Source organism: Aedes aegypti, unplaced genomic scaffold (assembly GCF_002204515.2).
Source record: "Aedes aegypti strain LVP_AGWG unplaced genomic scaffold, AaegL5.0 Primary Assembly AGWG_AaegL5_hic_scaff_948_PBJ_arrow, whole genome shotgun sequence".
In the NCBI taxonomy this organism is placed as follows: domain Eukaryota; kingdom Metazoa; phylum Arthropoda; class Insecta; order Diptera; family Culicidae; genus Aedes; species Aedes aegypti.
This window is the reverse complement of record NW_018736654.1, coordinates 48548-62166: the sequence shown is the minus strand read 5'-3', so window position 1 is coordinate 62166 and position 13619 is coordinate 48548. Positions and strand designations below refer to the sequence as shown.

The 13619-nt window shown below is 42.2% G+C and overlaps 2 protein-coding genes across 4 annotated transcripts in view; one reads left to right on the top strand and one right to left on the bottom strand.

Annotated features, from left to right (window-relative positions):
- Positions 1-2453: 2453 nt before the first annotated feature.
- LOC110681459 (glutathione S-transferase C-terminal domain-containing protein homolog) lies at positions 2454-3266 on the top strand (the record flags this gene model as incomplete). The annotated part of the gene is made up of 1 exon (XM_021857220.1): positions 2454-3266. A coding segment is annotated over one exon (726 nt), but the record flags the coding sequence as incomplete, so codon positions are not given.
- LOC110681458 (transcription factor TFIIIB component B'' homolog) overlaps positions 3208-13619 on the bottom strand; it is a 41443-nt gene continuing 31031 nt past the window's right edge. For all 3 annotated transcript variants that reach the window (XM_021857218.1, XM_021857217.1, XM_021857219.1), the window contains 2 exons: positions 4796-4986; positions 3208-4733 (listed from right to left, as the gene is read on the bottom strand). In XM_021857218.1, coding sequence (XP_021712910.1) covers positions 3563-4733; positions 4796-4986 — 1362 coding nt within the window. In that variant the 3' untranslated portion in view covers positions 3208-3562. The remainder of the gene's footprint in view (positions 4734-4795; positions 4987-13619) is intronic.

Below are 13619 nucleotides of genomic sequence, written 5' to 3'. Positions count from 1 at the left end.
CCGCATTATACCATCTAGCGTAATGTTGAACAACCTTGTCTTAGCTCCCGTCTGTAACGAACTGAAGTGGTCACTCGTCGTCGCATTAATTAGTCTTGTGAGCTTTACGCCGAAGCTGTTCTCGTCCATTATTCATCAGATATTTACGGTCGATACTGTCATATTCCACTTTAAAATCAATGAACAAGTGATACTGAAACTAAGCGGTAAAATGCTACAGTGCCAGGCCAACTCAGGATACAAGAGACTCTTCGGCAATCCCAGGGTCGGCTAGCTATTGGGGAATCAAGGGCTTTCGCGATACAAAAACTAACTCCAGGGAACTTAAACGTTTCTTGTACAACTCCGTTGACGGGCCAGCGGGCGTTGCTGGACGGTGGGGTTGCAGGCGTCCTCCCTCATGGACGATAATCGGCCGGCCGTGGCATAGCCACCTTGGAAAGCCGAGAGGGGAATCTTCTTTACGTTTAGGGCCTCCGGCATGAGATATTGACCCTTTCAGAGGAATTGCGGTCTTTGACAATTAGGCGCGGAAGCCTGACGGCTTCACGTGCCGAGCCGTGTGCTGGACTGTGAAAACAATGGCAAGAACTAGAGGTTCTGAGCTAGGTTTCTTCCCTTACGCCCACTTAGCTCCTGCTCCTGCTCCTATGGGTGGGGGTGTTTGATTTATTCTCACTATAACTTAACCACTGCACTTAGTTAAAACCTACGTCTGTAGCACACGGACGTCTGATATTGAAAGAGGCCGATTATTCGCAATGGCCGTTCTTTCCCAATTGTCCCACATTCCGTCATTCTCTCCATATCTCTTTTTTTTTTAATTTGTTTATTAGTATCATTCCAAACATTACATTCATTTCTTATATCTAGGTGTTCTGTGTTATTAGAAAACACTACCATCCTAATTTGGTAAAACAAATTCAAGATTTTATTAACATTTTGTTAACAACATATTACATTTCATTTGCCGTAGCAGTTCAGATTTTTACAGGTGAGTTGATTTCACCTGCTTATAAGAGAAAAAAAAATAACATTTTTAATTTACTTAACCTAACTTAATCTGAACATATAACGCATTAATCGTGGCAATAGAAGATTGCAACGATTTTTGCCTTAAATTATGAATTGTTTTATTTGACATTTGTTCCAATGTTTCAACATTGGATATTCTATGTAACTCATTGGTACTATACCAGGGAGGGAGCCTCAGAATCATTTTCAAAATTTTATTTTGAATTCTCTGCAGAGCTTTCTTCCTGGTATTACAACAGCTAGACCATATTGGTATAGCATACAACATTACCGGCCTGAACATTTGTTTGAAGATCGAAAGCTTGTCTTAAGACAAAGTTTTGATTTTCTATTAATAAGGGGATAGAGACATTTTACATATTTATTACATTTGGCTTGAATGCCCTCAATGTGATTTTTGAAAGTTAAATTCTTATCTAGCATGATCCCTAGATATTTTACTTCATCTGACCAATTTATTGAAACCCCTCTCATCGTGACAACATGTCTACTTGAAGGTTAAGATTTTTGACATCCCTGAGGTAAACCAGACGTGAAATTATTGTATAGCATTGGTCCCGAAATGCTGCCCTGAGGAACACCAGCTCTTACAGGAAGTCTTTCACACTTGGAGTTCTGATAATTAACCTGAAGTGTACGATTCGCAGATAACTTTGGATTATTCTTACAATGTATGTTGGGAAAATAATTTTTTTTTAATTTTACAGTCAAGCCTTGAAATCCAAACATTGTCCAATACTTTTTCTATATCTAGAAAAGTAAAATCAGTAGAATAGCCTTCAGATTTGTTGGAACGGATCAAATTTGTTTCACGTAAACTCTCCATATCTCTTATTAGCTCATTTCTCCAGCCATCTCTTGTCATTGGTAGTGAAGAGAAACATTCATAGCGGTACATGATCCTATCGCTACTGTGGTAATCAACTGTTCTTGCACAAGAAACGTGAAGGGTCCGATATTCAACATTAATAAAAAAAAAATCAACAATTTTGTAACCAAACGGTTACAATACATAGGGAACTAATACTCCTGAGGTCATTGAAGAATTTGTCGTACTGTAAAATCTGCTCCGTTGTCGAGCGCATTGGCTTGATAATTTCCAACGAACTCATTTACTACTGGTTACAAACAAATGATCTGATGTGGTATTTAGATAATTTTCACATTCCAGCTTGTCATCCCTTTTCTGTTGATAGGATGTATTCGTTACCCTTTACTTCCACTCCTGTCCTGTGTAGCTGTTGTCTTTCAAATTTTATCAGCCGGTTGGTTGCTGTTGTCCAATACTCCGACGTAGTTACTTATTCCGCTGCCTTGCTCTAAGAATCATTCCAATTACCATCGTAGTGCTGTTAATGGAAATTCATTAGAAATATCTTCAGTATTTCACCTTTTTAGCTTTTTAGTTTGTTGTTTAGTTACCTAGAGATTCAAGATTAACTACTGATTTGTATTTTTCTCCAACAGGTGGTAAGCTCCCGACGAAGCGCATCGACCGCAAGACGCACCAGCTCGAATGTCTGGCCAACGAGGTAATCGCCCTGGCCAAACCCGGCCACATCATAGTCGACTTTTGTTCTGGAACCGGCCACCTCGGCATACTGCTGGCGTTCCTGCTTCCCAAGTGCACCATCTATCTGCTGGAGAACAAGGAAGAATCCCAACAACTCGCAATGGATCGCGTCAGGCGACTTGGGCTGAAGAATGTCGTCTACTTCCGGTGCAACCTGGACTACTTTAAGGCACCTTTCGACATTGGCGTTTCGTTGCATGCGTGTGGCGTTGCCACGGACATCGTACTGGAAAAGTGCTTCGCCCATCGGGCCAAGTTTGTTTGCTGTCCCTGTTGCTACGGCAAATTGTACGAGTTCGATCGGATTCGCTATCCGCGAAGTCGCGTCTTCCAGGAGTCGGAGCTTTTGCTGAAGGAGTATCTGTGTCTGGCACATTGCGCCGATCAGACACACGATTTGGACAACAGCCGGACCAACGTCGAAAAATCACACCAAGGATTCTACTGCATGGACATAATCGATAAGGACCGCTTGCTACAGGCCGAAGAGTTGGGTTATTCCGTGACCCATAAACGCCTCAAACCGGAAAATTGCACCCCCAAAAATAGACTTCTGATAGGGACACTGTGAATTAACACTTCCAAATTGAAATTTTTCATTTCGTTTTGTCACATCTGACGATAAATAGATTTTTATTCTTACTGTACTACTATACAACGTGCAATACGTGTTTATTTGCGAGAAAATGAGAAACCCTTCAATCATCCCTTTCCCTGTTCCCGGCTGTGTGACGACATGCGACGAATCCGAAAAGTTTAACGAAAATATAACAACTTACCAAAATATTAAAAAAAGAGAGAAGATTCACTCCTCGCCACCCTCGAGAATCGATCGGATGTTCTCGATCACATCATACGGCACGTCCAAAGGCTTCTCACTCAGTTTGCCCGTCTCCGGATCCGTCACGTAGATTTCATAGATGGTTTTCGTGGGATCATTTGTGTCTTGGCTTTCTACCAACACCAGCGAGTTGATGTCAATGTCCTCAAGCGGTCCAGCCCGCGTGGTTCTTCCTCGTCCGCTTCCTGATCGTACACCGGTTGTTCCGTTTGATCTCCAGAATATTCCGACTCCTGCCAATCGGTGGAATCCTCCGTGGGCGATTCAGTCGATTCCATCTCCGGCTTCATTTGAAGCGAATCGGAAGATGGAGTTGTCTCGTCCGGAAGCACCATAACCGGGGACGGATTGTTCTCTTCGCGGTACGACGACTCCTGTGACGTTTCGCTTTCCTGTGCATCTGGTTTCACTCGCGCCAATTTAGCCGGCTCGAAATCCGGATCATGAACGGTTCGTAATTCGTACTGGAGAGGAGGCGATTGCGCCGGAGTGGGAAGTTGCGACCCGCTGCTATACATTGATTCTGTCTTCACTGGATGTGTGCTGGACTGTTCCGGAAGGTAAACGACTTCGCATCCTCCGTAGTACTTGGACTCGACCGAGTCAATGCTCAGTTCCTGCCCTCGGTATTGATCGCTGCCTGACGTTTTTGACCTTCGGTACGTTACCGTAGATTCACTGTCGTCTAAGTTCTGCAAGGTAACGACACTTCCTGCGTCCAGACTTGTGTTGCTGGCACTTTCATACAACTGAACGGGATAAACCGCAGGTTCAGCTTTTATTGCAAAAAGACTCCTCGAGTTTTCATCCACCACCTCAATATCCATGGCCTCGATGTTCAGTCGTGAATCGCTGGATTCAACTTCCGCGTTCGCTTGACTTGTTATGGACTGTGAGGATTCCGTAACCGAAGTCACACCCGTCTCGTCAAGCTCTCCGTTCGGAATGTATGGAATGCTCTCGACCTGCGGTACCCGATCTTCCCTGTTTGATGTGTCGCCAGTTGGCTCGCTGTCTGAAACGTTGTTGCCGTCGAAAACGTCATCTTCAACTTCCTCCGCTTCGGAAAGTGGTTTAGAAACGGCTGCGGTTGAGCTTCTCTTACGTTCGACTACTGGATCCGCAGCCGATTCATTCCGAGTCACCTTTCGCCTCTTTCGCCTGGGCTTGGTATCTTTCACCAACGATGCGGCGTTGGCAATTTTGTCCATGTCCAGCATGACACGAGCGGCCTTACTCACTCGTTTCTTGGGGTTTCGGTTTTTGCTTTGGTTCAGCTGAAGCCTGTTCAAAAATAAGATAAATTAGTCTCAAAACATACTTTTACAAACTGCAGAACGACTTACTTTTTCGACATCTTTTGTTGCCTTAACTTCTCCTCCAGTTCTGCTTTCACTTGCCGTTCCTGCTCTCGTTGTCGTTCGATTTCCTCATCCTCTTCCTCGAACTGCTGTCTCAGCTCTTCTATGTTGAACTCTTTCGGATAGAGTAACGCTTTGTTGACCAATTTAAGATTGAGACGCTCCTCTTTTTTGAACTGAAATGAGGGTTAAAGACAAGGCTATATGAGTTTGTGTTTTTGTTTTTGAGTTTTGTAGGTATTTTAGACAGCTTTGTGTAGCCACTATTGTGCATCCCGATAAAATTCAGAAAAAGAACTTCGCTCAATTTCCTCTTCTTTATCAACGAACTTAAGGTAACACACGATAGACTTATCGTGGCATCCATGAACAATCTATGTTCAAACTATCGTTGAAAAGAAAATATTTCTGTTTTATATCATATCGATCATTCGGTGATCTATCCGGATCATATGCTTGCTAACAACAGGCATGTTGATACACTTTCAGTTCATCTATGTCCGGTAGAACCGATATCACATCCCCAAAACTACAAAATTGATCATCATTTATGGATAGCAAACAGTTGCACCTAGTGATCCTTTATAGAGAGATAAGCGGAAGTAAAATGGAATGATATGGCAACAGACCAGCAGTGCTGATTTTGCTCGGCGTCGAGAATAATATTGTAACACGGACATGACTTCCTCATTGCTATAAAGTGTATTTTGTTCCGTTATAGATCTTTGAGCTACATATCAAAACTAATAAACAGCCGAAAAAATCCAAAACTAAAAATCGCATTAACAAAAATTCAAAAAAGTAAAACATTTCATTTTTTTTGCTTCATGCAAAATTACTTTTACCGAAATAATTTCAAGCGGATTACATTACTCCTCAAGAAAAGTTCAAAACAAACATAACGCATGTTCGTTTGGCTCACACTTTGACAGCTCTCGCTGCTCGATTGGCTCACACTTTGACAGAAATGTCAGCTTCCGCGAATCTCTCTTATAAAGGATTTCTAGTTGCACCTTAAGCACCGCCAAAACATTTTCAATCGGAAGGATTTTGGCGCGCTCGAACTGACAAATCCTCCGTTGTGGTGAAACTTCTTCCGTCGACGTGATGTTGGATAGTTTTCCTAAAACAGTCGAGATAAAAGCAGAGCCGGCAGAGCAATGACAGTTAGTTCGTTCAAAACTTCGCTTCGGAAGTCCAACCGGCGAACTCCAGATTGGTGGCTGCGAAGTCAAATATTTAAGGTCAGAGCTGGTATCGAAATATTTGACCCGAGAGAATGACGAATCGCGCTGGAAAATAATCAACCTTATATTGTCGCGCTGTCACCAAACCGGAGCGCGCCAGTGGTGACTCGCGACGCGCCTCAACTCGCCCGCATTTGAAATCAGTTTTTTAAGTGAGGCGCTGCATTCTTACGATGTTTATGAACACAGCGCACTATTCAAATATTAGTCGCGAACGTTTGGATATTGAGAAAAAATAAATTAAAAAAAAAATGTTTGTCCTTATTTCTGCCGGATCCATAATACAATACAGTCGAATTTCGTTCGTTGCACTATCTTTAGGTGGGCTTCGTTTTAATTGGGCTCCCGTTAGTTGGGCTACAGCTCACTAGTGATCCTTTATAGAGGATCTTATAGATCTTATAAAGGATTACTAGTGCCGACATCAATCAGAACGTGTCGATTTGCGATTCTGTCTGCTGTGGTGATCTCCAGGTGTATCGGTATGGAAGGCTGTGCTGGAAGTAGGTGCCTACGAATGGTCATATTCTTGGAGGCGGCGAAATCAATTAGTCGTAGGCCGTTTTCGTTCGTCAGCCGGTGGGAGCTGACTTTCCAATAGTCGGTCTGAAATCCTCCTCTTGGCCATCCTGAGCGTTTAGATCTCCTATGATGATTTGACAATCCACATCCACAAATGCCGAATCATAAACAGTATGCCCTATATTTGTGTATTTATGGTGACAAAACAGCATTTGGTCGATGACAATCTATCAATTATGGTCCCGCCATGTTAATTTCACTCCGATTGACACAATTTCACTTTTCCAAATCATATTATGGTCACGAATTCGCTCAAAAGACGCTATGGTATGATGATTAAACTGACTAAATTATAATTTGAAACACAATTACTACCCAAACAAACCAAGAAATGTTGATTATGTTTTATTCTTCATCTGACGATTTATTTTAGAATATGCTAGATAACTTGAATATGCCACTTTCAGAGGGGGCCACGCAATTTTACTTCTTTTCGTTTCATTCACAATACATCTCACTTGGCACAAAACATTTAGGCACTATATAAAAAAAAAACCACTTCAAATATTTAACAAGCACCATGAAACAAAAATTATCTCAGACGAGTTTTCAATCTTATTTTGTTTTGTATTTTGTTTTTGTTTACGTTAGAATAAATCCGGCAGATCGATGTTATGATAAAATCATTTTCGAGATGAAGCGGAATTCATCTAGAAACAGGTGGCCTCAAAATAGCTACTATTAATGCTATTTTGCTTTATTTGTTTGACATAAATATACACTTCAAAGCTTCTTTCAGAGTGGGCCAACTAGTCACGTTCTAAATCTACAAGAGCATTCAAGTGCACCATATTGGACAGATAAGTAATTTTTTGGTTATCGCTCCTGGTTAAATTCAGTGTTTCGCAAGTGAAAATTCACAGTTTATAGCGTTCAAGTTTGCCTAATTGTTGAAAACAGTTGTTATCTATCATCACGAGATACAGACAAAAGTGTAACTACTTGTAAAAGTGGTTTTAAGTGGAATTTCTCGCGCCGTCTGCCATCTTGGAATGAAGGAAAAGAGGAGTCATCATGGAGACGGATGACATACACAAAACCCCCACCAATACCGCCACCGTTACAGACACCAACAAAAACCGGTACCATCCCGAAAACATCAACTCTAAATGCAACGAACAACAGGCCACCCCCAAACGGACAAACGAAACGATAAAGCAAACAGGATTATCTCAACAACGACAAAGATGACGGACCCGTTTCGCGTTTACGTGGAATTAAAGGACTCGGACCATCAGAGACCATCAACCAAAATCTCAGTCGGAAGAATGCATCGTAAAATCTTCGGAGTTAACGAACAACGTTACAGAAATCAAAAATGCAGGAAAGAAGAAGGTATTAGTATATGTCAGCTCCTTTTTCAGCGGCCAAACAGACTGGTCCAAAAATAGCGTGGTAGACAGCTACGGATGCAAAGCCTACATAGCAAAACATCTGGTATCGGTAACAGGCGTAGTAGCCGGAATACCTACTGACCTATCCAACGAGGAAATCATGCAAGACTTGCACTGCCTAGTTCCGGTAATAGGCCTTTCATGTGACAGGTCCGTCTATGCATTTGTTTACATCGGTGGAGGACCGGTGCATACACGAGGCCTGTCATTTTCATAGAAGAACTGTCCAAAGAGCTTCCCGATCAGATGTTTTGGAACGTCATGTGAATAGGCCTATAGTGGTTATCACGAACAATGGTATAGTGGTTATCACGCCCCAATGGTAATGGGTGCCCTAGTGTAGATGTAGTTGTGAACCTTAGAGGAAAACAATATGCACTCTGTCTCGAAAAACACCCAGAATCCGGGTATACATTTTTCAAATTGGGTAATATTTCCATATGCATTTTGATGAGTCTGGAAAGCGTGTGCAAGTTTCTTTGAGGAAAACAAAAACAAACTGTGTATGACGAGCGTATGCTAGTCTACGTGTGTTCAAATGTCACTAAGCTCTATGAACGTCTATCGTTTTCATCGCTTTGTCAACAACGCCAAAATCCCCTCAACTCGAGTAAGCGTCACCTTCAGGGCAAACAAGCTGCCCGAACTGGTTAAGCTTTAACAGTTGCTCCATCAAAGTTGAAACCATTCTACAGTAAAGCACATCTCTGCCTCAACTCTTTGCGCTACAACCACAAGACTGTAAACTGCCGCAGTTCTCGGCGGTGTCACGGCTGTGGAGAGCGGCACGATTCGGACGAGGAGTACAAGGATTGCTCGAAACCACACAGCCAATTCAGATTACCGACCCCAGTAAAATTTTACTGGGTTTTGGAACTACGGTTTTTCGGTAATTTTTACGATTACCGAAAAAACCCAGTAAATTACAATATGTTTTGATTGATGGAAATTACTGACTTAGTCAGTAAAATTGTAGAGCGTTTTTACTGACTTTCCAGTTTCCCATGCCTCCATGCTTTGCTTTTTCCGGATACTGTTTTTTTTTTTTCAGAAATCAATACAAATTAAAACCCAATCGACATGAAACATGGACATCGACATGCATTTTTCGTACGAATAAACATTTACGGTAGTGGAAGTAACCGAAAAATGTGTGACAAAATCATTATTGGATGGTTTGCATACAAGAGGCAAACTCAATGATACAGATGAATTTACCTCTTGTATGTAAACCAACCGAATTTACCAACGTAAGCAGTTCTGAGCCTTTTTGGTTGCTTAAAATGGTTGAGTTTTCTCACTAAATTTCGACTACTTACCACAAGAAAGCGCAAAATAAGTGCAGGAAAAGATTGGTTGCCATAGCCTGTCTCCCGGCGCCGGACGATTTTACAGCAGGTGATTCTCATTTGACACTTCCCCGCATGCGCATAAGTTTGTTTTGATTTTATTTTGACGACAAGTCAGTAAAAACATCAACTACTGAATAGTCGGTAATTGTTTTTACTGACTTTTCGGCCTGTTCGGTAATGCTGGAAAATTTGGTCTGACAGCAACCGTAGTTCAGTAAAAAGTAAAAATTCCCTGGCCACGATCACAGGGTTTGACGGTGCCAAAGTAGAAGATGCACCATAATAATACCCGTCTGTGAAACATATCACCTTCCCAATACTTTGGCACACCTCCAACGGTTCATGATTTATCATGAAACGGCTGCATTCAGGCGGAGGATCTGTTAATATGTTTCGGCATATTATCAGGTCCTCTTCGAACGGAGGGACCGCCAGGGCTCATTAGTTACTTATAAATCAGTGCTGGTTGTTTGATGTTTCAATTCGTTTACACGAGCTGTAGCATCCTTTGTACTAATCAGCAATGGTGGTTAAGTTTCGAAGCCAACGTGTGATCAATCGTTTTATAATGCAACATAAGAATGGATGTTTGGTGGAACTGTGCTTTACACTCGTCGTTATTAAATTTAGTGATTGTGAAGGTGCTAATAGTGGTTTTATTTTAAATCTATAGTGATGAAAATTTGAAAATTAAAGGTGGAAGTGATTCTGATAGTTTTGTTAAAAATATAATAATAATGATGTGAACTCTACTAATTTAATAATGGCCATAATACATTGTGCAATCATTTTTCTGCATATAAACATAATTGCCTAGTTCTTCAAACGTGCTTGATAAAAGTGTTAATATGTAATGACAGCGAGTGCAGAAGAATGGATCGAAGTGATTTTTTTTAATGTAACTTTCTTGATCATAGTGCTAAATCGTAGTTTGAATAGTAAGGAGTCTACAGCAACAAAAATAATGATACATTTAAATTGAATATCTTTTAATTACTTAGTAATGCTAACAGATTTGAATGAAAATGGTGTGATGTGAAAAGTGATATAATAGAAAGTATATCTGAAGTGTATTACGAAAGTTGATGAGTGATAATCGGTGATATACGTGATAGTGTCGAAAATAAAAGTGACGATAGTGAGTGATGAAATGAAATGGGGAATGAGGACCTTTTAATAAAACTATTTCGTTCTTCACTTTAACCACTCTAGTAGCATTTCAGGCCTTATCATAGTTTGATAGTAGTCTGAACTACTAGACTGCAAAACTACGGCAAGGGCTGATTGCTGCTAGCGTACACAGTGACCATTTGAGCAACATTGCTTAGGAACGTCTGTGTGATGAACGCAATAGAGGCTTATAAAAGCAAATGCTGGGAAGGAGCTTAGGGCAGATTAAGAGTGCCAGTACTACCCCTATCGCTACCGACAAAAAAAAAAAAAAAATAAAAAATTGGGTCTGACAGCAACCGTAGTTCAGTAAAAAGTAAAAATTATTACTGAACCTCAGAAGTTTTCAATCAAAAAGCTGAAAGTTCGGTATTTTTTATGATTTACAATTCGTACCCAGTATAAAAAAATACCGAACAAGCAAATCGTGATTGAGTGTGCACATCGATGTGTGTATTGCAAGAAAAATCACATCACTGCAGATGATAACTGAACAAAGTGTCAACGCCAGAACAACATTAAGGCGGTAATGGCGAGAAAAGCACTCACTTTCTTCGAGGCCAAAGAACTTTTCCCAATTGTCACCTCAAACAGCTTTAACGCGTTGATGAACCGAAGCTTGATGAGTTCAGAGGTCAAGAACTATGCATCACAGCTGAAAAAAGAAGCCTTCTAGTTCCCCATAAGACCTGTTCGAGATGTTTCGTAAGAAGAAACCCGAAGCAACTAAATCGGATTCCGAGGAAGAAGAGAGGAAGCGAATCAGGAAAAACGCCTTCGAATGTGATCGCCGGAGCAGCCTTAAATAACCCCTACAAAGTGAATGAGCAGGAACAATGGCAAAGGAAAATCCAAGATGCACGAAGCTAACAAGCTACAATGTCGCAAACGACGATCAACTTTGCTATTCAAGAAGCACTACAGCACTACTACAGCGCAATTATTGCAGGACAAGCAAGAGAGAATCTCATCGAAACGAGTAAAAGATATCTAAGTTTTGACATAATACATAAAAATTGAACGCAACTACCATACTTACTTACTTGATGGGCAACAATTCCTTGCTATTGCGTTGAATCTACGCCGAATGAAGAAGCCTTCCCGGTCCTGGGCCAATCGCTTCCAGTCGCCCTGAACGTTAAGCGACCTTAAATCCTCCTCAACTGCAAAAAGCCATCTGGTGCGCGGCCTTCCACGGAGGCGACGGCCTCTCCCTGGTTCCCTGCTGAATATTTGTTTAGCTTGACGTTCCTCCGACATGCGAGCTACATGCCCAGCCCACCGCAACCTGCCGTGTTTTATACGCTTAACAATATCCATTTCATTATAGACTTGGTATAACTCGTGATTCATGCGACGCCGCCAGATGCCATTGTCCAATTTACCGCCGAGTATTGTTCGCAGCACTTTACGTTCAAAGACCCCAAAAGCTCTCCGGTCGACCTCTTTCAACGTTCAAGATTCGTGGCCGTACAGAGCTACCGGAAGAATTAGAGTCTTGTACAACGCGAGTTTGGTCTTCGTCTGTAAGCTGCGGGACTTTAGCTGGTTACGAAGTCCGTAAAAAGCCCGACTCGCAGCTGCAATACGCCTTTTAACCTCGCGGGTAACATCATTATCGCAAGACACTAGAGTTCCAAGGTACACAAATTCTTCAACTTCTTCAAATATATCACCACCTATCACCACCTCACTACCAACATCACCTATGGGCCCACGATGTCTACCAGCGACCATGTACTTTGTCTTCGTGGTATTGATAATGAGCCCAATTCGCGTTGTCTCCCTTTTAAAAGGCACGTATGCCTCTTCCACGGCTCGGTGATCAATCCCGATTATGTCGATATCGTCCGCAAAACCAAGGAGCATATACGAACGTGTGATAATAGTGCCAATCCTATGCAAGCAAGCTCTCCTTATTGCTCCTTCTAACGCTATGTTGAACAATAGGTTTGAAAGTGCATCGCCCTGCTTCAATCCGTCTAAGGTTACGAAGGATGTGGAAATCTCATCCGCAACACGTATACTTGATTTCGATCCTTCCAACGTTGCACGAATCAGTCTAATCAGCTTCGTCGGAAAGCCATGTTCCATCATTATTTCCCACAACTCGTTTCTTTTAACTGAATCTTACGCCGCCTTGAAATCAATGAACAGATGATGAGTCTGCAAGTTGTACTCCCGGAATTTATCGAGGATCTGTCGCAGGGTAAACATTTGATCCGACGTCGATCGGCCCTCACGAAAACCAGCTTGGTATTCGCCGATGAAGGACTCTTCAAGCGGTCTCAATCTGTTGAACAGAATACGTGACATTATTTTGTACGCCGAATTGAGGAGTGTTATTCCTCGGTAATTGGCGCACTCCAATCTATGCCCTTTTTTGAAGAGAGGGCAAATGAGGCCATCCATCCAGCTAGCAGGCAGTTCTTCTTCCTCCCATATCTTTAGTAGTATATGGTGAATTATTCTATGCAGCTGCTCACTACCGTGCTTGAGAAGTTCGGCCGGGAGCTCATCCTTCCCAGCAGCCTTGTTGTTCTTTAGCTCTTTAATCGCCTTCTTAACCTCATCTAGAGATGGAGGCTCCACAGCTTGACCTCCATTCAGTAACGTTTCGAAGTGCTCTTTCCACCTGGCAGCCACCATCGTTTTATCTGTCAGCAAATTACCTTCACGGTCGTTGTACATGACGGGAGACGGCGCTGACTTTCTCCGCACGCCATTGACAGTTTCATAGAATCGTCGCATATCGTTCTGTTCCATACAGTTTTGCGCCTCGGCTATCACGTTCTCATCAAACTCTTTTTTCTTCCTGCGATGGATTCGCTTTTCGGCTGATCTTGCTTCCCTGTACTGCTCTCTGTTCAGCCTGGTACCAGACACTAACATCCGACGTCTGGCCACGTTCTTCTCATCCGTCACCCTCTGGCACTCCTCGTCGAACCATCCGCTTCTGGGGCGTCTTCGAGCAGTACCTATCACTTCTCGCGCTGTTTCACTCACCACTCCATGGATTGCATCCCATAGATTGTTGAGGTTTTCGCTCACATTGACCTCACTT